At 36.6% G+C, this 25238-nt stretch overlaps 2 protein-coding genes across 4 annotated transcripts in view; both read left to right on the forward strand.

The window, feature by feature from the left end:
- The window catches only part of LOC125878495 (delta-aminolevulinic acid dehydratase, chloroplastic), a 385024-nt gene that overhangs the window by 336538 nt on the left and 23248 nt on the right, over positions 1-25238 (forward strand). The gene's annotated exons all lie outside the window — the stretch shown is intronic.
- Positions 1699-25023, forward strand: LOC125878492 (pentatricopeptide repeat-containing protein At5g10690). Of its 3 annotated transcripts, XM_049559760.1 has the most exons (13): positions 1699-1973; positions 3421-3567; positions 4901-5083; positions 5212-5344; positions 8999-9096; positions 9212-9373; positions 9475-9543; positions 9899-10034; positions 12987-13219; positions 19981-20058; positions 21166-21234; positions 21816-21992; positions 24592-25023. In XM_049559760.1, exons 1-13 carry the CDS (start codon positions 1821-1823, stop codon positions 24865-24867), a joined length of 1914 nt encoding a protein of 637 aa, XP_049415717.1. In that variant the 5' UTR covers positions 1699-1820; the 3' UTR covers positions 24868-25023. The 3 variants fall into 3 exon arrangements, with proteins under 3 accessions (XP_049415717.1, XP_049415720.1, XP_049415718.1); XM_049559763.1 differs by lacking the exon at positions 3421-3567 and having other exon boundaries at positions 1699-2117; XM_049559761.1 differs by lacking the exon at positions 1699-1973 and having other exon boundaries at positions 3181-3567.

Below are 25238 nucleotides of genomic sequence, written 5' to 3' on the forward strand. Positions count from 1 at the left end.
CCCAATAACCCAATATCAATAAACCAATAGTGTTTTTTTTTATTCTATTTATTGGTTAAATCGGTTTTTGCACACCCCTAATTTGATGGGACCTAAAAAGCATCTAGGTTTTGGATTTTTACTTTTGCGTATACATGAATGACAAAGTAAGGTTATTTTGTGGAAAAATAATTTAACAAGATTCTGATTCTCAAGTATTTTTGGTGCAATATTTAATGGAAAAGTTTGATGTTTATATTTAATCAAGGGAAAAAGGTCTGAAATATATTTGGACTTTGATCGAAATTGATGTAACAATATCGAACTTTGAAAATGACCTTTTACCCCATGCACTATTTAATAGTGTATTTTAAAGATATATATGTGTCCAAGTGGACATCATAAATATTGCATCATTATAAATAGTAACGTGTCCACGTGGGCACATATAATCCTTTAAAATACACTATTAAATAGTGTAGGGGTAAAATGTCCTCCATAAAGTATCGTATCGTAACAACAATTTCTGTCAAAGTTAAAGTATTTTTCACACCATTTTCCCTTTAATCTATCATAAAAATTCTCAAGTTGGCCTTTTACATTAGGGAAAAGGGTCTGAAAAGTACCCCAACTTTGACCGAATTTGCTATTACGATACCAAACTTTCATGAAGACCTATTACCATCCTAGACTATTTAATACCATAAATTGTAAAATGTTACTTTATTTTTCCATAATATTTCCAATTTTTATTTTTTCACCCCCTACCACACCCACACCCCTCGCCCACCCTCCCCAAAAAAATTAAGTTTATATTCTTAAAAGTAATTTCAATTTCAATTCAAAAATCATTTTCTACTCTCTAGTAAAATTTAAAAATATTTTCTCAAAAATATTTTTCATTCAAAAATAAAACACTTAAAAAATTTTTTTGAAAAATATTTTCTACTCACCAACCAAACATGAGAAAATAAGTCAAAAATCTACTTGTTTTCCAGGAAATCATTTTCTAGGAAAACATTTTCCTTTAGACCAAACACACCCATAGTGAATACAAAAATATTAGAAACACCCCTAAACTTCGCACAATTATTAGTTTCATTTTAAAATTATATTGATAATCTTAAAAATATTTATTTATTTGATTAATTAAACTTAAATAACTCCCGATCTTCCAACATGAGTAAAATACACCTTTAAAATGACAAGTTTAGAGGTATTTTCAACATTTCTCTCGATTTTTTATTAAAAGTTTCATGCTCCTACAAGAGTTTGAGACTACTGCATCATGTGACATATCAAATACTCCCTCTGTCTCAATTTATGTGACTTATTTTCCTTTTTAGTCCGTACCAAAAAGAATGACACATTTTTATACTAAGTAACAATTTAACTATAAAATGTCTATTTTACCCTTAATGAAATGATTTACAGTCACACAAAATTCTATCATTCATTTTGGATTATAAGTTGTAGAAATCTTCCTTTCTTTCTTAATCTATAAACTATCTCACATAAAATAAGATGGAGGGAGTATATATCTAAAATTAATTAATCAAGTAGATGAATATTCGTAAGAATGTGAGTAGTTCGTAAACTAAGTTAAATGAAAAGAACGAGTTAACTTTAACATACTATAGAAAATGTACAAAGGGAATAAGCCAGAAAGAAAAAGTAATGAATATGTAGATATAAAATATTGGGAATCGTCCATTTACCCGCCAATTGTCCTTCTCTCTTCCACATTATCCATTAATCCCCAATTCCTTCTAAAACCTCTCACACACCAACCCAACCTCCGATTTCTCCCAGAATTTCAGCCGCCGATCAAATGTGGAGCAATGGTTAGTCTTCCTGTGAACCAAAGTCGTTCAAAGATGCATCAGTTTCAAGCCTTACCTGCTCATATTCATGGAGATATGGTTGTACTGTTTCCTTCCAGAAAATGCTGGCAGCAACAGAAACAACACCATTTTCAGAGACCGGCATTGTCTTCTTCTTCTTCCTCGCCGGTCTCTGGCCGTCAGTCCAGAAGGTATTATTTGGGCAGATTCAAAAGACGCTTCCGTTCTGAACCTAATCTAAAACCACTCACTTCCCGCATTGTTGATCTCACTCGCAGAAGGCAACTCCATCAGGTCTCTCTCGAATTAGAACATAGNTCCTATTAAAATAAAAAAATATTGGCCTGCTTATCATCCACATAAGAATAATCAACGTTTGTTTTTGAAAAAAAGTTATTAGTGAAAAAATAACTTCAACAATAAGAGACATAGAGCTAAAGTACTTGTAATTTCTTTTGTGAAAGTCTCAATCAATCTTCCGGAGATCTTTTTGTGATATAATTTAGTCAGGCACATAATTTTTAAAATTTTTATTAAAAAAAATCTACGATTTGAAATAAATTCAAAACATTTGACAATAATGAGGGACAAACAAATCTAACCAACGATCTCTATTTCTTGGCATTTGTTTGTGCAATTTGATGGGACCTAAAAAGCATCTAGGCTTTGGATTTTTACTTTTGCGTATACATGAATGACAAAGTACGGTTATTTTGTGGAAATATAATTTAACAAGATTCTGATTCTCAAGTATTTTTGGTGCAATATTTAATGGAAAAGTTTGACGTTTATATTTAATCTAGGGAAAAATGTCTGAAATATATTTGAACTTTGACCGAAATTGTTATAACAATATCGAACTTTGAAAATGACTTTTTATCTCCTGCACTATTTAATAGTATATTTTAAAGGCATATATGTGCCCACATAGATATCATAAATATTGCATCATTATAAATAGTAACGTGTCCACGTGAGCACATAGTTACCTCACATAAGTTTAATGAAATGATTTACAGTCACACAAATTTCTATCATTCATTTTGGACCATAAGTTTTAAAGTTATTCCTTTCTTTCTTAATCTCCAGACCGAATCAAGCTACCTCGCATAAAATGAGACGGAGGGAGTATATATCTAAAATTAGTTAATCAGGTAGATGAATATTCGTAAGAATGTGAGTAGTTCGAAAACTAAGTTAAATGAAAAGAACGAGTTAACTTTAACATACTATAGAAAATGTACAAAGGGAATAAACCAAAAGGAAAGAAATAAAAAGTAATGGATATGTAGATGATATAAAATATTGGGAATCGTCCATTTACCCGCCAATTGTCCTTCTCTCTTCCACATTATCCATTAATCCCCAATTCCTTCTAAAGCCTCTCACACACCAACCCAACCTCCGATTTCTCCCAGAATTTCAGCCGCCGATCAAATGTGGAGCAATGGTTAGTCTTCCTGTGAACCAAAGTCGTTCAAAGATGCATCAGTTTCAAGCCTTACCTGCTCATATTCATGGAGATATGGTTGTACTGTTTCCTTCCAGAAAATGCTGGCAGCAACAGAAACAACACCATTTTCAGAGACCGGCATTGTCTTCTTCTTCTTCCTCGCCGGTCTCTGGCCGTCAGTCCAGAAGGTATTATTTGGGCAGATTCAAAAGACGCTTCCGTTCTGAACCTAATCTAAAACCACTCACTTCCCGCATTGTTGATCTCACTCGCAGAAGGCAACTCCATCAGGTCTCTCTCGAATTAGAACATAGGGTTATTTTTCCTCAATTTACTGTTTTAATTGAAGAAATGCCTTTAACTTTTAAATTAGAGAAAAAATTTATGGAGACTACTTAAATGTTTGTATTAATTTCAAAACAAGTTGGTCAAAGCATTTGCTTCTTTCAAATACTGGATATACTGCTAGTCCAAGTACTAAGAAGAAATGCTTTCACAGTAGAAGTACTTCTTAATGCTAGAATTGATAAAACTTATCATTGTTATGTTGCAGTTCTACCCTGTTATAAAACTTTGACAAGCAGCCTATATCACGATAACATCAGCTACTGTTGTTTTCTTCTCCTATGGTTATGCTTAGTTTTTGTAGTACATAATCCTAAACTATCTTCTACCACTCCAAACATTTCAATCTTCAAGTGGCAGATTCTCAAGTGCCACTCAGCTGATAATTTGGAGAGTTATGTGCGAGATGTCCCAAGGCATTTTAAAGATTTACCGGACAGATGTCCGTTACATAAAACATGCATGAAGATCTATCAAAAGTTTGAACTTTTTCCCCATAATCGACTTAGAAGGTTTAGAGCCCACGTTACACTAAGGGAGTTCTAACCTGTCTTTTAAAATGTTGGCAGTCTTAGCATCTTTTTATTACAGAAGCGTATCCAGGATTGCAGGATGATGAGTGCACTATTATGAAAATGTGGATCTAATTGGTTTGGCATTTAGGTTCTTATCATTGAAAACAGTTAAAAATTTAAAATTATAGGTCCAAAATTGAAATATTTAATTAATTAAAACGCCAAAAGTACTATCAATAACCATTACCCAATTTTAGAAAGAAAAATAAAACAAGATAGATATAAAAGTCAAATTTCTAACCTCACTGAGAGGTTCACCCAATCATCATCACATTATATGATACTTTGAGTGTGGGTTCACACATTTTTATTTAACAAAAAATTTAAAAATATAACGCTACTATATATGATTTCGGGAGGGGAGCATGGGTTCATGTGAACCCGGTGACCCCCTCCTGCATATGCCTCTGTCTTTACCTCAACTTTTTAATCATTAGACCAACAATTCATTGGCACTCGGACTTAAATCTACCTGAAGCATAATCTTGGGTATAAATTATTATCTTTTTGTAGCTTGAATGTTTGAATTTCTTTTATGAAGTATAATTAGTGTCTCCTTGCTTTGTATGCACCTTTATGTACTGACAGGTCACCAAGAAAATGTAAAACAATGCCGTAATACAAAACTAAATTGAACTGTTAATTGACATACTTGATTTTCAAACAACTTGTTTTAACTCTCAAAATTGCTCATTGATCTCTAGATTTTTGTGGAAATTGAGATTGCGAAGAAGCGACATGGACAGTTGAATACCATTGTTATGAATGCAGTGATGCAGGCTTGTGTTCATTGTGCTGATATAGAATCTGCCTTGAGGGTCTTTGATGAAATGTCAGGCCCAGAGGGTTGTGGTGTTGATAATATCACTTATGCTACACTTCTAAAGGTATTTGTAACACGGTGGTTTCCGTATAATTATTTTAAAAGCTGTAGCCTGTGAGTTGGTTATAGCCTGTAATAGTGGAAATTGAAGTATTCAACATATCTATGCATGTTTAATATGTTTCCTGGTAGGGTTTGGGTGATGCCCGAAGAATCGATCAAGCATTTCAATTACTTGAGGCTGTTGAACAAGGTACTGCTGCAGGAAGTCCAAAACTTTTGCCGCCCCTTGTTAGAGGTCTACTGAATTCTCTAATTGAAGCAGGTTAGTTTGTTCTTGGAGTAAATGGAATTTCATTACATGCTTTTATTGTTCTCCGAGATTATATTGCTGGTGAAAAATTTGGAGGCTGTAGGAGTAGGACTAACCACTTATCGATATTGGATATCACTACTTAAAGAAGGATGGTAATTCCACGACATCTGAGCTATAAAATTGTAGAGGATTTGTATTACCATATCATATGTTTCTGAACCAATGCTTTTCTCTTTCTAGTTGATTGTTAGATTTTCCTAACCAAAGGTATCAAGTTCAAATGAGATTGTGATTGGAGTTTTTTTGATAAGTAAGTGAACATATGAATTCTGCTGTCCCAAAAATGCATCGGTCCATAGGTGTGGAACTATGGCAAGTGAAGGTGTTAAGAGATGGGTAAACCTAAAATTACACAGAAGGAAGTGATCTCGAAAGACCTACAAATGCTTGGCATCAATACAAACTTAGCTAAAGATTGAACATGATGGAAGTAAAAGATCCATATAGGTGATAACTACTAGTTGAGGATAGGTTTTAGACTTGTTAGAGAACTTCTAATAATATTATTGTTAGTGAATTTATATATTTTTAAAAAATTATTCTTGATAAAAATTATTATTATTATTTATGTATATATTTAACTTATTTTTCACTTTTATTTTATTAAGTTTGATGATGATATGACATGAGCTTAAATGAAAAATAGGGATTCATATAGTTGACCCCAACTTGGTTGAAACTGAGGTGTAGTTTTTTTTTTTTGGATCAGTTAAGTGATTTCATTGATAATATCAAGGTCACTGAGGCGTAGTTGTGGTTGTTATAAGTAAGTCGAACATTTTGTTGAAATATAGAAGCACACAAATTGTGCTGTAGCTTACATCTGGATCCTTACAAAAAGAAATAGGTTCTGTATCGAGGAACCTTCCAAAAAAACTTCAGTTCCTATCTAGTCTAAACTGAGGGTTAACTTAGGAAATCTTAGAAAGCTACATACATCATATACATTCTGCATTTTGCACCAAAATTTTCCTCTTCTAAAATATGCGGAAGATTTGGGATCTTGAAAGTTGGTCTTCTTATCTCTGGTTCCTTGTGTAAATTCATAAATAAGTTCTAGGATATGCCCTTTGACTTCTAGGGGACCTTTTTCCATTTATAGTTTGTCAATGTTAGAATAGGAATAGGTTTATACAATCCTATTGAATAGGAATAGGTTTACACAATTCTATTAGAATAGGAATAGGTTTATACCATCCTATTTAGAATAGGAATAGGAATACAAATAGGAATAGGAAATAGTATCCTACTTGGTAAAGGATTGTATTTTAGTGTCTATAAATAGGATCTCAATGTAATAATGTAAAAAACAACAATTCAATAATATTATTTTCCTATATTTCTCACATGGTATCAGAGCCTCTACGAACTTGGTAGAGAATTAAAGAGCTTCCGATGCCAGCGGGTGGTACTCATATATGCTGCCCGTCTGGCCAATGATTATGTTAGCAAAAGTTGGGTCACCATGCATCATTCTAGTGACTACTTTCTTATATCTAATTTTTGTAGCACCGTGCCATCATTCCAGTGACTGCTTTTTCATATTTAATTTGTGTAGGACCGTGCCATCATTTCGGTGACTACTTTTTCATATCTAGTTTGTGTAGCACTGTGCCATCATTCCAGTGACTACTTTTTCATATATACTTTGTGTACCACCGTGCCATTCTTTCGATGACTTCCTTTTTTTGCATATCTGATTTGCGTAGCATCGTGCATCTCTCTGGACTACTTTTCATATTTAATTTGTGTAGTACCGTGGATTTTTCCGAACTATTTCTCATATCTGAGTAGCTTAGCATCATGTGTCTTTTCAGTGACTCCTTAGATTTGATTTGCATAGTTCCATTCGTCTTTCCGGTGACTCCTTAAATCTGATTTGCATAGGATTGTGCCATCATTCCAACCCTACCCGTATAATTTTTCTTTTTCAGCAGGGTCGTGCCATCATTCCAACCCTACCCATATTATTTATCTTTTTCAATGGGATCGTTCCATCAATTCGAACTATCCTATATTATTTCTATTTTCTAGTTGGGTTGTGACATCATTCCGACCCTACCCATATAATTTTATTTCTTAGATTGTGACCACTTTTAGCCATCAAATCTAATACTCCGGCATATGAGCATGTTCTGGCTAGTTTTTCAGTGACTTGTTTGATATCGACTCGTCTATTGATTTCAACATGATCCATATACTTTATCCGCTGCATTGTGAAGAAGTCTATATGGAGCAACCACCTAATTTTATTGCTCAGGGGGAATTTAGTAGCCTTGTATGTTGATTATGTGAGTCACTTTATGGTCTGAAATAGTCTTTGCAAGTTTGGTTTGGGAAGTTCAACACTGTAAATCACTTTGTGTTTTATTGGCATTATGCATCAAATTCAATATTTCATGAGAAAATTAAGCACATTGAGATTGACTGATATTATGCATCAAATCCAATATTTAATGAGAAGACAAGCACATTGAGATTGACTGTCAATTTTGTGAAGTCGACTGATCAACTTGCAGATATCTCACCAAGCCCCTCATTGGTCCTCGTATTAATTACATATGTAACAAGCTAGGTACATGAATTGTATGCACTAGCTTGAGGGGGAGTGTTAGAATAGGAATAGGTTTATTCAATCCTATTTAGAATAGGAATAGGAATACAAATAGGAATAGGAATAGGAATAGGAAATAGTATCCTACTTGGTAAAGGATTGTATTCTAGTGTCTATAAATAGGATCTCAATGTAATAATATAAAAAACAACAACAATCAATAATATTCTTTTCCTTTATTTCTCACAATAGTTTGTCAATGTGGTTATGTCTTCTGTGGATATTGCCCATCTTTGGAAAGAAACTAATTTTTGTGACATTACTTTAGTCACAGACACTTCGATTTTTTTCTTCAGGAGATTTCTTCACATCCTTTCACCTTGTGTAACTCCATCTCTTGCCTGCGTCCCTGTTCTTTGAGAGAATTCTTCTTCCTTCAATTCTCTACTTTCTGCCAACCTATATAAATCCAGTAACCTTGAAGGATGTCATTTTTCTTTTTTGATGATTCCCAAAGGTCTTGTTATTTCATTCCTTCAATTAACATTCCTGACCTTTTGGCCAAACTGAAATTAGGTCTGTCATTGATTTTTGGAATTGTTTAGCATCTTTACATCACCTATACATAATTGTTTTTTGGTGTAAACAATTATGTATAGATGATGTAGATCAAATAATAGAACTGAGAGGAAGCTTGTAAATTTTGTTTGGGTCATGGTTGTAATCCTTTTTGATGGTGGCCAGCATTTCCTCAATGCTGAAGAATACTACTTCCCAATTGTAAAAAAAATAAAATCTGAGATAGTTTTTCTAGCACTAGCCTCGTTGTAGTTTGTGGAAGAAAATAAAACAAGAGGAAAGACTCTTTATCATTCTTTACTTTCTATACTAACTTGTCATTTTATTTCCCTTCTTTCTTCTTGAATGCTTTCCACACAAATGTCAGGTGGTGCTTTATTATTGGATTTATTATTGGATATAGTTGTTTGTGTCAAGATTTATGTCTTGGCTTACTTAATACCTCCTTTACTTCTGCCTTTCTAGTGCAGGGGATCTACGCCGTGCTAATGGTCTTCTTGCACGATATGGTTTTGTATTTCACGAGGGTGGATATCCATCCGTCTTGGTCTACAACTTACTGATGAAGGTCTTCTGCTTACCCACAAGTTTAACTTCTGGATTTGTTGGATCTCTGCATTTATCATTCTTTATAAAAAAATCATACATCAAATTATTTCTCAGAGCCACTTCCTAAATTTCAGGGGTACATAAACACAGGTTGTCCTGAGGTAGCACTACGTTTGCATGATGAAATACTAAGACATGGACTGAACCTTGACAAGCTCACATATAATACACTAATCCTAGCATGTGTGGAGTCTGGAAAGTTGGATGTTGCAATGCAGTTCTTTGAGGGCATGAAGGTTTCATCTCTGAACTCGAAAGGCCAGTTTAGAGCTCATTATTTGCTCAGATGATGTTGCACACATAATTGTAATCTGAAATGTATATTTGACTGGTGCAGGACAGAGCACAAACTGTTGATGATGATGACATTTTACCGGATGTAGTTACCTACACTACGTTGCTGAAGGTGCGTGTGCATGATGCATTTTGTATACAGTTAAAAATCATCTTTTGGAACTCGTCTATGGAAATGAGATAAATAGGTCTCAGATAAAGTGAACAATAGTTGAGAGTCTGAGATGTTGTGCTATTGATCTTAATTCCTCTTTATTCTTATGAAGTTATATATCTTCACGTATACTATCTTTTCCATTAAATTTACAGTGTAGTAATTATTTCACCATATAAGTATATGGTTTTAACGAAAGAGATTCAATTGAAACTTTGCCAGAAACCTGTACAGTCTTTCATTTAATATTGATTAATTAGGTTCTCTACTGTCATTTCTTATTAGTGTTTAGAATTTCTGCTCCTTTTTGCAGGGTTTTGGTCATGCCCAGGATCTTCTTTCAGTTCAAAAGATTGTCATAGAAATGAAATTATCCAACAACGTGCATATTGATCGAGTTGCTTACACTGCAATCATTGATGCCTTCTTGAACTGTGGGACAATAAAAGGTATGCTTTATGCAGATATTTCTAATACTTCTACAGCTCAGGGTTATGAAGTCTATTAAAAAAACTCATGTCAAGTCCAAATAATAATTAACATATGGTGGCTATCAATGGTGAAACTGAAGTAACATTTAACACAACATTGTCCATATTGAATCTTAGCATCTACAGATAAGGTTCTAAAAGGCATGGATACTAATTGCTTCCACAAGAAATTTACTATGTATGTCATGTGAATTCTTCTATCTATGTACAAGTATATCAGCTTTCTTTGAGTTTCCTCCACTTACAATTTGATAAACTGATTCAGGTCACAAAGACCAAAATTTTCATTTTGGAAATCAACTTTATTAGTTAATTGCTAAGTCTTTTTGAAACAAAATTTATAGATTTAGAAGTGACATATAAACTTACCGGGGACTATATGCCAATGTTGGGATAAGTGTGACATTTGGTGAACATCCTTCTTAGAAATTCCCTAATTCGCCTGAAATTATTTTTACCAGAGTAGTATGCAATAATATGGACATGAATAAGGCAGAATGGTTATAGAAATTCCATATAACCGACCACAACTTTGTTGGGACCGAGTTGTCGTAGTTTTACAGAAATTATGTACAGAGCACTATTACCACAAGTTTTAGCATTGAGAAACTTTCAAGAACTATTTGAAAAGTTGGTGGTAGAAGAGAAATTTGTTTGACCTTTCGTAGGTCCAGTAAAATAGGATACAGTGCCTATCCCTTAAGTCGCCTTAAATTTACATTTGTTTCTATGACAAGTGAAAAATAACAACATACCCAGTATATTCCCACAAGTGGGGTCTGGGGAGGGTGGGGTGTACACGACCTTACCTCTAACTTGTGGGTTGAGAGGACAAGTGAAAAATAAACAAGACAAAAAATGTAGAAATACAACTGATAAAAGAAAGAAGAGTAGCTTTCCTATTTGACTTTTATCAATTTACCTCCTCCTGTCTCTGCCTTAAGCCCTTACTGGCCAAACACATTCAGTGATCTGTTGAGAGGAGTCCATTATTTGAGTTCAGTGCTTCCCTGGTCTATGTTTAAGTCTTTGAAAGTGGTTTCTCTAAAACATCAGTGCTTGAAAAATGGAACCTTTTCATCATTGTTTTTTCCTATTTGATTTTCTGACAATCAGACCACATTTAAGTTTCAGAGTTTCTAGAAGTCAAAGAGGCTTAGTGGTTTAGAATTCAGATCGGTGTATCAGTCTTAAAAAGTTATCTAGTCAAATAATGAGCTTTCAGTTTAAGAAGCATGGGTTTTAAATAATGTAGCTAAAAGGCTGTTAGCGGGCAGATCAGGGAACATGAAATGGGATCTTAAGAACCTCCTTCACAAGAAAGGTTGGACAAACTCCAATGTTCCATTAAGAATGTTAACTTCATATAACATGTCACTGAAAAATGCAGATAGACAATAGATCTGCTGTTTATTTGGTGATATCAGTAAGCGATTTCACATTTTTAATTCATTCAGTATCGAGAAAAAGAACTGTGCTAAGGTTTTGATAAGTATGAAAAACTTGCTAGAGTGCAGGAAACATTGTTAAGTTTTGTTGGCAAGATTCTTTCTACAATGGTTAACTCTGTGACAAGTCTAAAGCATTTATGACAGTGAGGCTTCTGTCTGCATCAAGGTTGTACTTAGAAGAACAAAACTGTGAGCCCAATTGGGATCTGGGCTGAAATGGAGAGTATCACCTCTCACACAACAATACATCAGACATTTTTCTTGATCTAGTAATAACAACAATATACCAGACATGTACATGGTGCTTGTTGCTAGGCCTCCTGGCTGTCACAGGTCAACCATTACTATATACAGAAGAAAGTATAAATAAGTCTTGACCACAGTTCATTCCATTGGCAGGCTGATATCTGGGGACTGACCCACATTAATAAGTTAACTGAAGTGTAATTAACACCTTCATAAGAGCGAGGAGAATGTCAGTCCACAGAAGTGCCTTACATAATGGAAAAACTAACAATAGTGGGCAACTCTAGTAATACCTCTCATATTGCAAATAGATGCAGTCTATTACAATCTATCATCATTTATAGTATTGAGTATTGTCCATTTTGAAAGAATTAGTAATTGCTTAGGTATTTCTTGTTATTGGTATTATGGGTTCATGTAAATCAATTTTGGAATATATGCCAAATTCCTTTTTTTTTCTCGCGCAGGAAAGAAAAAACCCATAGGAATCTGGAAAGTATTCCTAAATTCCTATACCTCTAGACTAATGACTTTTTGTCAGCATTAATTGGTTTATGTGTTTAGATTGCTAAACAAATTGAAGCACAAAATTACTCCAGTGGGGCGAATTAATCTCTTAATGAAGTATGTTTTCTGTAGTATGAATATGCAGCATATCCATCTCTTATGAAGTTGAAGATCTCCATTTTTGTGGGGATTCATACGTCAATGCAGAAATCAATGTGAACTGTCGTGTTGTTTAATTCTCTTCCAAGTAGCTTATACGGTATTGTTTTTGCTGATAAGGCTTAAATTCCTCCTTGAATGACTGGACCTGCAAGTTGTAAATCCCATGCTTAATTTATCCATACTCACTATCCTGAATCTCACTCATGAATATACGTGTTCTCCTTTGTGTCCCGCATTATAGTTATCCATCTTATATTTTCCGATGCATGGATGACTTCAATAAAAGAAAGAGAGTAGATTTTGATAGTTCAAAAGAAAGAAAAAAAGTAGATTTACAGTGCAACTTGATCAATAATCTCGTACCATCAAAAATTTGCTTTCGTCATTATAATGTGCAATGTTAACTAATTAAAGAAAAGAGTATGTAAGTTATAACTTATAACTGTGTTGATTATTCTCAAGAAAGCACTATAACAGCGTTGATGGATTTTCTGCTACCTCCACTGTCACTTTGCATATTGAATATTTGTGCACAATATGATAGGCGCTCTGACTGTGTATGGGGAACTACTAAAGAAAGCTGGAGAAGATTCTAGCTTGAGGCCAAAGCCTCATCTTTTTCTTGCTCTGATGCGCGCTTTTGCTGTTAGAGGAGAGTATGAAATGGTTAAAAAACTGCATGGACGCATGTGGCTGGATTCATCCGGAACAATCACCTCTAAAGTTAATGAAGAGGCTGATCATCTCCTAATGGAGGCAGCATTGAGCAATGGACAGGTACTTTCTGCATACACTTGGTCTTGATCTTGACGTTCTTATACACCAGCTCAAGTAAGTCTGGACAACAATATATGTTCCACTTTCCCTGGAAATCATCTTACTGGACTGTTCTATATGTTCCACTTTTGTGGAAATCATTGACATTGTTCTTGATTTATGAAAGAGGTTGCACTTGGTGCTGTGGACAAAATTACTTTATCAATTGAAAACTAGGCAAAATAAATTGGAGAAATCGAATTTTGTGGAGGTGAAAGGAGGATAATCCTTCCCAGATTTTTCTGCCGGAATCATTGATTTTTGGCCAGAATCGAAGATCCTGCTTTCAATTCCCAGTGTTTCGTTAGAGTTTTCCTCCCTTGCTTTGTCCGTCACAGAGATTGCTTGCAGAGTCCCCCCTTGCACTGCTTCTATTACTGAGTTTCAAGACTTATGGCACCTTAAATGAGCTTTTGACAACACTGGGACAAACAGCTATTGACTGCTTCACGTATCTACTGTATTATGGTTAGCTTGGAAACATTAAAGGAAGACCATCATCCAGTGGAGTGAAAAGCAGTTAGAAAGTGGTCGCTTCACTGCTTAAAACAAGGTGAGGCGAGCAAGTAGTGCTTCTAGGGTGTTAGGCAACGCGACTTCAATGAAGCAGTCACTTCTTGGACAGAAGCGAGACTCTATCCATGTACAAGCAGATAAGGATATTATGTCACTCGTGACTGGCCGGTTTATGTAGTATCTAGTATTTAGTACTAGGACTACCGCCGTGGTTCAAGTTTCTTTCATCCCTTTGACCTTTGGGTTTCGTGTTTAAACAAGTTCTTCGTTATTGTTAGAATAGAATAGGTAAACACAATCCTACACCAAATAGGAATAGTTTATAGTCTCCTATTTGGTAAGGAATAGTATTATATAGTGTCTATAAATAGGGTTCTCTATGTAATAATTAGAACTACAATTCAATAATATTTTCCCCATATATTTCTCACATGGTATCAGAGCATTGGTGAGAAACTTACCCAAAAATATTTTTTTAAAAAAAGGTCAGAATCCGGTGACTGTAACGGCTGGTTTGCATTGTTGTCTTGTTTTACAAGTGTTGTGCCAAAACCCACACCACCACGAGGTGCGGAACACTCAGGCGAGCAAACCCCAGTGGGCTCCTCTGAGTTTCACCTTGTCACGCGCCTCCGGCAGTTACAGGCTTGCGTCACCACGCGCGTCACGCGCCGGCGCGTGCGACACTTTCCGGCCAGTGTTTTTGACCAATTTTTTTTTCATTGAGGTCGCCTCTCCATTCCGAGGTAGACTGTATATTTATTTTCTTATTCCGACCAGTTTCGGGAAGTCAGACCTAATTTCCGGCGATTGCACCCTTTTTTTCCAGATTCCGACCATCCTTGTCTGTTTTTGTTTTTTTTTTCTCTCTAAATTCATAATATGTCTTTAGGGATTGATATTTTTGGCTCCAAGAATATAGGTAGTTCAAGTGCTATGATCACTTCGGAACCATTAATGGGAAGCTCAAACTATTTAGCTTGGGCTTCCTCGGTTGAGTTATGGTGCAAGGGGCAAGGCGTTCAAGATCACTTAACCAACAATACTTGTGTGGTAGATGAAAAGGCAAAGGCTAGTGAGACAGATAATAAAGTCAAAGCACAATGGGAGAAGGTTGATGCTCAATTATGTAGTCTCCTATGGCGATCTATCGATTCCAAGTTGATGCCCTTGTTTCGCTCATCCCAAACATGTTATTCAGTTTGGGAAAAGGCTCGTGCTGTATATACTAATGATATATCTCGATTCTATGATGTGATATCTAGAATGACTAGCTTAAAGAAACAAGAATCCGATATGTCTACTTACTTGGGACAGGTACAAACAGTCATGGAGGAATTTGACATGTTGATGCCAATCACTACAAATGTGGACAAACAACAAGAACACAGACATATGTTGTTTCTAGTTCTTACACTTGCTGGACTTTCTACTGACCATGATTCAGTGCGTGATCAGATTTTAGCTAGTCCTACCATTCCTACAGTTGATGAATTATTCTCTCGTCTACTTCGTCTTGCCGCGCCTCCCAGCCACAAAGTAGTTTCATCATCGACCATTGACTCATCTGCTCTCGCATCTTAAACCATAGAAAAACGAGCATATCAATCTATGGAGAATCGACGAGGAGGAGGTCGTCTTGGAAAACCTCGATCCAAGTGTAGTTATTGTCATAAGTCTGGACACACTCGTGACATATGTCATAATTTGCATGGTCCACCACCCAGTTATGATCCTGCTACTCTAAAGGAATATAACGAGTTCCTTCGTAATCATGCAAGTAAGCATACATCTTCACAAGAAGCAGTTGTTGCTCCACCTGATCGACTATCCCATAATGCTCATATTGCTCAATCAAAATATGATGAGTTCCTTCAATATCGAGTAAGTAAGCAAACGTCTCCACAAGTAGCTTCGGTTGTTCAACATGATGTTCCTGTTGCGGGTAATTCTTTTGCTTGTGTTGCACAGTCTAATACTCATGGATCATGGGTCATGGACTCGGGCGCTTCTGATCATGTTTCTGGTAACAAATCACTTCTGTCAGATATTGTTTATTCACAAACTCTTCCTGCTATTACTTTGGCCAATGGGATACAAACAAAACCAAAAGGGGTTGGAAAAGCCACACCCTTATCTTCTGTCACTCTAGACTCTGTTCTTTATGTCCCTGGTTCTCCTTTTAATTTGGCATCTGTTAGTCGTTTGACACGTGCCCTACATTGCGGTATAACCTTTTTTGATGATTTTTTTCTCATGCAGGACCGCAGTACAGGACAGACGATTGGCACAGGACATGAATCACAATGCCTTTACTATCTTACCTCTTCAAATTCCTTCACAGCATGCTCTGTTACAGATCCTCTGGACCTCATTCACAAACGTTTGGGACATCCGAGTCTATCTAAACTGCAACAGATGGTGCCTAGTTTATCTGGTTTATCCAAATTAGATTGTGAGTTGTGTTAACTTGGGAAACACACTCGTGCCACATTTCCACGTGGTACTGAGGGTCGTTCAGAGTCTATTTTTTCATTAGTTCATTCTGATGTTTGAGGTCCTAGTAGAGTCAGTTCCACCTTAGGATTTCGTTATTTTGTTAGTTTCATTAACGATTATTCGAGATGTACTTGGATTTTCTTAATGAAAGATCGTTCTGAGTTATTTTCTATATTCAAAAGTTTCTTTGCTGAAATAAAAAATCAGTTTGGTGTTTCTATTCGTACTTTTCGTAGTGATAATGCCTTAGAATACTTATCATCCCAGTTTCAGGAGTTTTTGTCTGACCAAGGAATTATTTACCAAACATCTTGTCCATACACTCCTCAGCAAAATAGTGTAGCGGAAAGAAAGAATAGGCATCTCATTGAGATTGCTCGCACTCTCCTCATTGAATCCCATGTTCCGTTGCGTTTTTGGGGTGATGCAGTCCTTTCATCTTGTTATTTAATTAATAGAATGCCCTCATCTTCTATTCAGAATCAGGTTCCACATTCCATACTATATCCTTAGTCACATCTTTATTCTATCCCTCCTCATGTATTTGGGAGCACATGTTTTGTTCATAACTTAGCCCCAGGAAAAGATAAATTAGCCCCTTGTGCTCTTGAATGTGTCTTTCTTAGTTACTCTCGAGTTCAAAAAGGGTATCGTTGCTATTCACATGATCTCTGCCGATATATTATGTCTGCCGATGTAACATTCTTTGAATCTCAACCTTACTACACATTTTCTGATCATCCTGATATCTTTGAGGTATTGCCCATACCACAGTTCTTGCCGGTACTGACTTTTGAGGGACCTACAGTATCTTCTCCATCTCCAATTATAGTGCCACCACTCCTAACTTACCATCGGCGTCCCCGTCCAGCAATAGTCTCCAATGATTCATGTCATGCGCCGGACCCTGCTCCCACTGCGGCCTTGCCTCCTGCTAGTCAATTGATTGCACTTCAAAAAGGTATACGATCTACTCGAAATACTAATCCACATTATACTTTCTTGAGCTATCATCGTTTATCTTCACCCCATTATGCCTTTGTATCATCTTTGTCCTCTATTTCCATCCCTAAGACTACAGGAGAAGCACTTTCTCATTCTGAATGGAGGCAGGCTATGATTGATGAGATATCAGCTTTACATTCGAGTGGTACTTGGGAGCTTGTCTCCCTTCCTACTGGTAAGTCTACTGTTGGTTGTCGTTGGGTTTATACGGTCAAAATTGGTCCAGATGGTCAAGTCGATCGGCTTAAGGCTCGCCTTGTTGCTAAAGGGTATACTCAGATATTTGGGCTAGATTATAGTGACACTTTCGCTCCTGTGGCCAAAATAGCATCAATCCGTCTTTTTCTATCTATGGCTGTTGTTCGTCATTGGCCTCTTCATCAGTTGGACTTTAAGAATGCTTTTCTGCATGGCAATCTAGAGGAAGAAGTATATATGGAGCAACCACTTGGTTTTGTTGCTCAGGGGGAGTCTAGTAGCCTTGTATGTCGATTACGTCGGTCACTCTATGGTCTGAAACAGTCTCCTCTAGCTTGGTTTGGAAAGTTCAGCACAGTAATTCAGGAGTTTGGCATGACTTGTAGTGGCGCTGATCACTCTGTGTTTTATCGGCATTCAGCACCAAATTTGTGTATTTATTTGGTTGTTTACGTTGATGATATCGTTATCACCGGCAATGATCAAGTTGGTATCGCTAATTTGAAGCAGTATCTTTTTTAGCATTTCCAAACTAAAGACCTCGGCAGGCTGAAGTATTTTCTTGGTATTGAGGTTGCTCAGTCTAGGTCAGGTATTGTTATTTCTCAACGCAAGTATGCTTTAGACATTCTTGAGGAGACAGGAATGATGGGATGTAAACCCATTGACACTCCTATGGATCCGAATGTTAAACTCCTTCCAGGACAGGGGGAGCAACTCAGTAATCCTGAAAGGTATAGACGGTTAGTTGGAAAGTTGAATTATCTCACGATGACTAGATCGGACATCTCTTTTTCTGTGAGTGTTGTAAGTCAGTTTATGGCTTCTCCTTGTGATAGTCATTGGGATGCAGTTGTTCGTATTTTGCGATATATAAAGTCAGCTCCTGGTAAAGGACTACTCTTTGAGGATCAAGGCCATGAGCATATCACCGGATATATAGACGCTGATTGGGCAGGATCACCCTTTGATAGACGTTCTACATCTGGATATTGTGTTTTAGTTGGAGGTAATTTGGTGTCATGGAAGAGTAAGAAACAAAGTGTGGTTGCTCGATCCAGTGCAGAAGCAGAATATTGAGCAATGGCTGTAGCAACTTGTGAGCTAGTTTGGATCAAACAGTTGCTTGGAGAACTGAAGTTTGGAGAAATCGGTCATATGGAACTTGTGTGTGATAATCAAGCGGCCCTTCATATCGCATCAAATCCAGTGTTTCATGAGAGGACTAAGCACATTGAGATTGATTGTCACTTTGTNTGGTCGCTTCACTGCTTAAAACAAGGTGAGGCGAGCAAGTAGTGCTTCTAGGGTGTTAGGCAACGCGACTTCAATGAAGCAGTCACTTCTTGGACAGAAGCGAGACTCTATCCGTGTACAAGCAGATAAGGATATTATGTCACTTGTGACTGGCCGGTTTATGTAGTATCTAGTATTTAGTACTAGGACTACCGCTGTGGTTCAAGCTTCTTTCATCCCTTTGACCTTTGGGTTTCGTGTTTAAACAAGTTCTTCGTTATGATAGTGGTAATACCTTCAGTATTGCAACTTTCAAGATTGTCTGAGATAGCAACTAAATAACAGTAATTTATTTCTCTTTTTTCTTTCTGGGCTAAATCAGTTTTAGCAATTTTCTGACCATCATGTAGGCATTTTCTAACTTAACCAGAGCAAATAATGGATCCTATTAACTGGTTTTCTCTTAATGTCTACACCTAGAAGTTTTCTACTTAACTTGAGCAGATAGTGGATACTATTATCTGGTTATTTCTCTTAATGTCTAAACCCTTTTTGTCATTAAATAATCCACTTTTTCTTTCAAAAATCATGAGTGGTAACAACAAGCATTTGCTATATGAAGTGTTCGCAGAAGCTCATTTATTTGTTTCGGCATGAATTTATCGTTGTTCTTCCTCTATTATACATTCTGGTTTTTCATTGATTGGCTTTTTGGTTGGTTGCTCAAACTGATATTAAAATACTATTCTTCTTTTTTGATAATGGTAACTTTTAAAATAATATGCTACTACTTTTTATGCCTTTTGTTTTTTGTTCAATTCTGTGAACTGTCTCATCTAAATGATTAAATCGTTGAAGAATGATCAGTTTATATATTTTCCTTAGGTCTGCAACACGCCTCTTGTGACCTATTTCTTTCCCTTGAATCAAGCAAGTGAAAATATTTTTATTGATGGGTTAGCAGTGAGACTTGAACTTAGGACCTCTGTTTGTAACGGTATCAAGTTGGATTGTATGAAGCACTTTATCAAAAAATCTAAACTTGTCTATAAATATTTTAGGTTTGCAACACTGTATTTCCACCCATTTGACTTGCAACAACCTTGCATCAATATAATTTACATCTTTTTATGAGATCAGTCAGCTATTCTACTTGTTATATCTTACTTTAAAGTTTAAATATATTTCAAAAAGAGCACTTCTCATTCTTGGATCCACCATATTGCTAATTTTTAAATGCTAATTGTTGCTCAACTGTCCTTTTTCAGTTGGATTTGGCCCTACAATACATGAAAGGCAATGTTGAGAAATGGAAGCAAATACCATGGGCTAGTCGGGGTGGAATGGTAAGCCTCAGTCTGTAATAATTTCATTTATTTGAGTTTCAATAATACAATTACTTTGCTCCTTTTTTCTTGATAACCCAATTTACTTGGCTCCTTTATGATATGCTAGATTCAATTTGTGCTTAAGCTTAGCGTTTTTCAACTTCATGAGGCACATGTAGTGCCAACCTTTCCAAACTAAGGGCTCTAGAAATGGCACTGGGATTTATCCAAGCAATCATATCTATATAGTGGTAGATGGTATTCTACATGTCATCCTTGACAGCTCTCCACATAAAAACGAAACTTAGAGTTAAAAAAATCACAGTAAATCTGTCTGGCGCTGGAACTTTGTTCCCTTGGAATCTTTTTGGCTGTCATCTCTAACAAATCTATGTTGGGTCCAGTATGAAACTGGGGTTTCCAGCAACCTGTGAGAAGTGACCACTGTGCAACAAGTACGCCACCCCTCTTCCCTGGACCCACATCTTGAAACAGGGGAGCGAAATATAACATATGGAGGTTCATGAAGTCCACGTAGAATTGAGGCAAGATCAGAAACAACTATCCTGGTACATTGATTGAGAGGACTAAGAGTCTAAGACTTCCAAGTTCTTCTCTGCCTCATAAGAGAAGCTGAGATACGTCGAAGTGCTAGATACACAATACTTTCTCATTCAAGCTGTAGTTTCTAATGCTTTCAGGTAGTTTAGGATTAAAAGCTTTTATATCTTAAACACATTAGTTTGCCAATATTGAAGGATCTTCGTCATATTTTTTGAGCGATTAATTCTCCTGTCATTCCTTGGTATAGAGATTTGTCAATTGAATCAGAGATGGGTTCTTTTTTTCTTTCTAATCTTTAGATCTTATGCAGTATCTTAGAATCCATAAGATATATTCACATAAACTAGGGTAAGAGTGTAGATTTCAAGCAAACCAGGCAACCAGAAGCTCAGAGACATCAAATAGCTTTTTTTTTTGTTGTTCCTTTTCTACCTTTAGTTTCAGGTGTTCCTTCTGTTTGATGTTTCACATGGTACTTGTTTTGATCCTTGGACTTCCTATTGATTTCTGTTTCATATCTTTCATGCCACCTACCTATATTACAGTTTAATACTACTGCAGGTTGCTCTGCGAATTGAAGCATTACTTGGTTGCAGTGTTTCTATATTTAGTCCTTGCATACTACCACAGGTACACAATCCCATTTTGCACTCTCAGAACTATTGATGTCAACTAATTCCTTTGTTTGCCAGGCAAGCACTGTATTTCTACTTTTGGTAGAGATGAGCTTTCATTACTTCTTCTGTTTCAAATACTCATCACTATGGTATTTGTAATATTTGCTTTTCTGCTCTGAGACTGAGTTTGTGTGGAGAATTAGGTAAGTGCAGTAGAAGCTGAGTTTGTGCCATAGATTGCTCTAAAGATAATAGAAGTTGACCATGTTCAGTCTGATCGTAGTGTTGTTTGGTATTATTTGGTTTATATGTATATTAACTACTGGTTACTTATATTTCACTATTTTTGCTGTCAATATTTCTCTTTTCTTAGTATTTTCACTAGAGCTTCTTTCACCTTGTATTTTTTGAACCTGTTTTGAAATATTTTTCTTGAGGGGAGGGTCTATCAGAAACAACCTCTTTGCCTCACAAGGTATGGGTAAAGTCTGCGGACACTCTGCCTTCCCTAGACCTCACTTGTGAGGTCACGTTTGAGTATGTTGTTGTAATATGAACTATTGATAGGACAATTTCGTCTTTTTCCTGGTACAGGTGTCAGTACGTGATACTATTGAGCATATCATGGTTCCATTTACTGAAGCACAGCCTCTGCAAGCTACCCTGAAACTAAAGCAAGTCGTCATGCGTTTCTTCAAGGATTCGACTGTTCCAGTCATAGATGATTGGGGAAGTTGTGTTGGAATACTGCATTGTGAAGACTGCAATGAGGTACTTTATCTTCGACCTCTATGATCTATTTGGCTATCTTTATTAACTGCATGACTCTATCCTCTAGTTTGTCTCGGTGTGCTTCTGAAACATTATACACTCTTCTACCGCTACAACTCTACCTTCGTAATATCCTTATCATTTGGTTACATTGACATTGTATGTTTGAGGTGTTGTAGAGATTATTTATCTATTAGCAGCTTGCTTGTGAATTTTATCCCTGATGTGGCAATCTGATTACTACCATGTTCATGCCAGATAATAAGATTATATATCCTTAAGAACATAGAGTTTTTAGTGATGAGCGATTGAATTAGCTGTGGGCAGGGATTGAATTAGCTGAAAGGGGGTTTATGTAAATGTTAGAGTGGGTAAAAGTCCCACATTGGTTGGGGAATGAACTGGTGGTCTCCTTATATGGACTTGGGCAATCCTCCCCTCATGAGCTAGCTTTTGGGGTTGAGTTAGGCCCAGGTGCCATATCTTTACATGATATCAGAGCCAGGTCCATCCCTATTTGGGCTCCTGGTCCACGCTCCAATCGGGTCTGGGCGTGAAGGAGGGTGTTAGAGTGGGTAAAAGTCCCACATTGGTTGGGGAATGGATTGGCGGTCTCTTTATATGGACTTGCATAATCCTCCCCTCATGAGCTAGCCCAGGTGTCATATCTTTACAGTAAATAAGAAAATTTTGGGATTTTAAAAATGTCATTAGTACTCTAATTAAAAAAGAGTCCCTCCTACCCAATTTTTAAAACTTGAGTTTTAGACTCTGAAATAAAAGCCTCAAAAGGCTCTTTTAATTCAATGCCCCTACTATGTCTCAATTAGCAAGTCATAGGACATTTTTTCAAGATGGTGCACGGTTCCCAGTTACTGCTTAAGTGACTCCTTCCTAAACGACTTCATCCATTCAATGACATCCTTGCGGACTGACGAGAGCCTTTCTCTGGATACTAATAGAACACAAGCCAAGGAATTGTCATTTTTCTAACCCAAGGAACTAAGCAGGAAAACAGAAGCACCTCTTATTAATTCTGCATTGTTCATCCTTACACTTTCTCCAACTTCAACGGAGAGGAAATTATGGTCAGTCCTGACAGATGAAGTCAACCTACTTGAAAATGACTGGTTGATCTTATCCGGACAGTTTGAAAAAATAGAAGTAACTAAGGTGGGAAGTATTGGTCTTCATTTCAAGCAATTATCAATCTACCTCACATAGAGATGGAGTTACCTGCTTCTACATGACATCAAACTCCAGAAGACTAGTATATGAGAGAGTTCAATAGTGGATCAGACGATGAAAGCTACTTAAGATTGTGACATATTAGAATAGATATCTACTGCTCAATGCACAGGTTCAAAGAGTGCAGCTAGTTCAATGTGAAGAAGATATGCAGAAACATCATTATTGGGTGGGTCCATAGTTGAGATTTGAATCTGAAGAAAAATAGCAACTAAGGTAGTGTTGTGAATGGCAACAGGATTGTCTTCTGGAAAGAGATATAGATTGGACAAGAGAATTTAATGAGTACGTATCCAGAACGTTTCTCCCTCTCTACCAATTCAGATGCAACAGTTGCTGACATGAGTTCCCCCTAAGGTTGGAGCATCTCTTGTAAAAGACACGTGAATGACTGGGAAGTGGAGAGAGTGGCAGAGCTTTTGCAAAACTGAAGTGGGTTTGCAGGTGTTTCCCAGAACCTGATACTATAAAGCGGAAGCATGACAGTGATGGTAAATTCACTATTAACAGGCTGTATAGGAAGGCACTGAAGGTGCAGCCAGGCTACAAATCAGGCCCCTGGAAACAGGTCTGGAAAAAGCCTGGCCCCAAACAAGGTAACATGTTTTACGTGGTTGGTAGGGAGGAGAGCTTGCATCACTCCGTGAAGGTTATAAAGGAGAGGATTCTGTATAGCATCTAGGTGTTTACTGTGTGTTATAGAATATAATAGGTGTAAATATTATATCTTCCATATATAGCTAATTTAATTATAGGAGCAGATTCTTAGTTGATTTACTTTGATTAGTTTTCCTTTCATAGAAGCATAGTATTTGTATAAGTATCTTGTCTTGATGAATAGAAAGGAACAAGTCATTCTCCATATAATATAAGTTACACTGTGCAATAAAGCTGAGAAAACTAACAAGAGTGTTGCAAAGCCACTTCACAAATTTGGGCTTTATTTCTAATCTCTCTGACACTAGGTAGAAGATAAATGACCAATGACCATCCACCTCTGGCCAATGACCATCAGATTACTAAGAGTTAAATATAAAGACAGCAATCCTAGAGCAAAGACACTGCTATGTGGTTGGCATTTTCTCAGTTCCTCGCCTTTGTTTAACTTCAGACTGCATGGACTATTTCATCCTTCATTCTGTTTGCTGTTCATGTGAAATTGATCTGAACTTGTTGTCTCAGAAAAATTGCCTGAGTTCATTGTGAAATGTAAAAGAAAAATAAAAACAGAAGCTAATATTCTAAATTCCTGTGTCCATTGCTTTATTGAGTAGTTAATTTGGTTGTCTGCTCAGAGATGACACACTTGGGTTGCGGAGTTCTTCTAATGTTTTTATGCCTATTGCTGCAGCTGGATGCGCCACTTTCAGCCATGATGAGAAGTCCACCTCCTTCTGTGACAACCTCAACATCCATTGGTCGTGTTATTGATCTAATGCTAGAGAAGAAGTACAAAATGGTTATTGTCGCAAAATACGAAAATGTGCGCGGAATGTTTTACAGCTCCAGTGTAAGGGCTGTCGGAGTTTTTACGTCTGAACAGCTATATAAGCTAGCTCCAACTTCGTCAGAGCTATGCGTTCAATATTCTTCTGCCTGTAGAGAACCTATTGAAATTTGTAGATAGTATACCTTGAGAAAGAAATTTGCATGAACTTATTCTTTTTCCACTGTAGAGTAGGCTATCATTTCTTTTGGGCTGCTGAGTTTTTCGTGTGTCACTTATCGCATGCTAGATTGCAATACTATTGACTATGAATGGTTTGAGTATCTGTTCAACTTTTTATGATGTTGGTGCAGGGTCTGACAGAAATATTCACAGTATATGGAAATTTTGGAGTTGTTGAGACAACTAAAAAACTAAATGTGTTCCGTCTGTGGGTATGGACGAGCTTTGACTGTACGAGCATTTATGGAAAACAGGTTCCTCATCGTGCTTTTTAGAATGAGATGATCCCTAAATTCAATATGTTATCAGAACAGCCATCAAAGTATATA

The sequence above is a fragment of the Solanum stenotomum genome, chromosome 10, assembly GCF_019186545.1.
Source record: "Solanum stenotomum isolate F172 chromosome 10, ASM1918654v1, whole genome shotgun sequence".
Lineage (NCBI taxonomy): Eukaryota > Viridiplantae > Streptophyta > Magnoliopsida > Solanales > Solanaceae > Solanum > Solanum stenotomum.

Bases quoted from the DNA above. Each gene is read 5' to 3' on its own strand.
- LOC125878492 (XM_049559760.1), top strand. From the start codon at position 1,821: ATGGTTAGTCTTCCTGTGAACCAAAGTCGTTCAAAGATGCATCAGTTT. The intron at 20,059-21,165 runs GTAAGCCTCAGT...ATACTACTGCAG, and splicing joins GGGCTAGTCGGGGTGGAATG to GTTGCTCTGCGAATTGAAGC. The intron at 21,235-21,815 runs GTACACAATCCC...TTCCTGGTACAG, and splicing joins GTCCTTGCATACTACCACAG to GTGTCAGTACGTGATACTAT.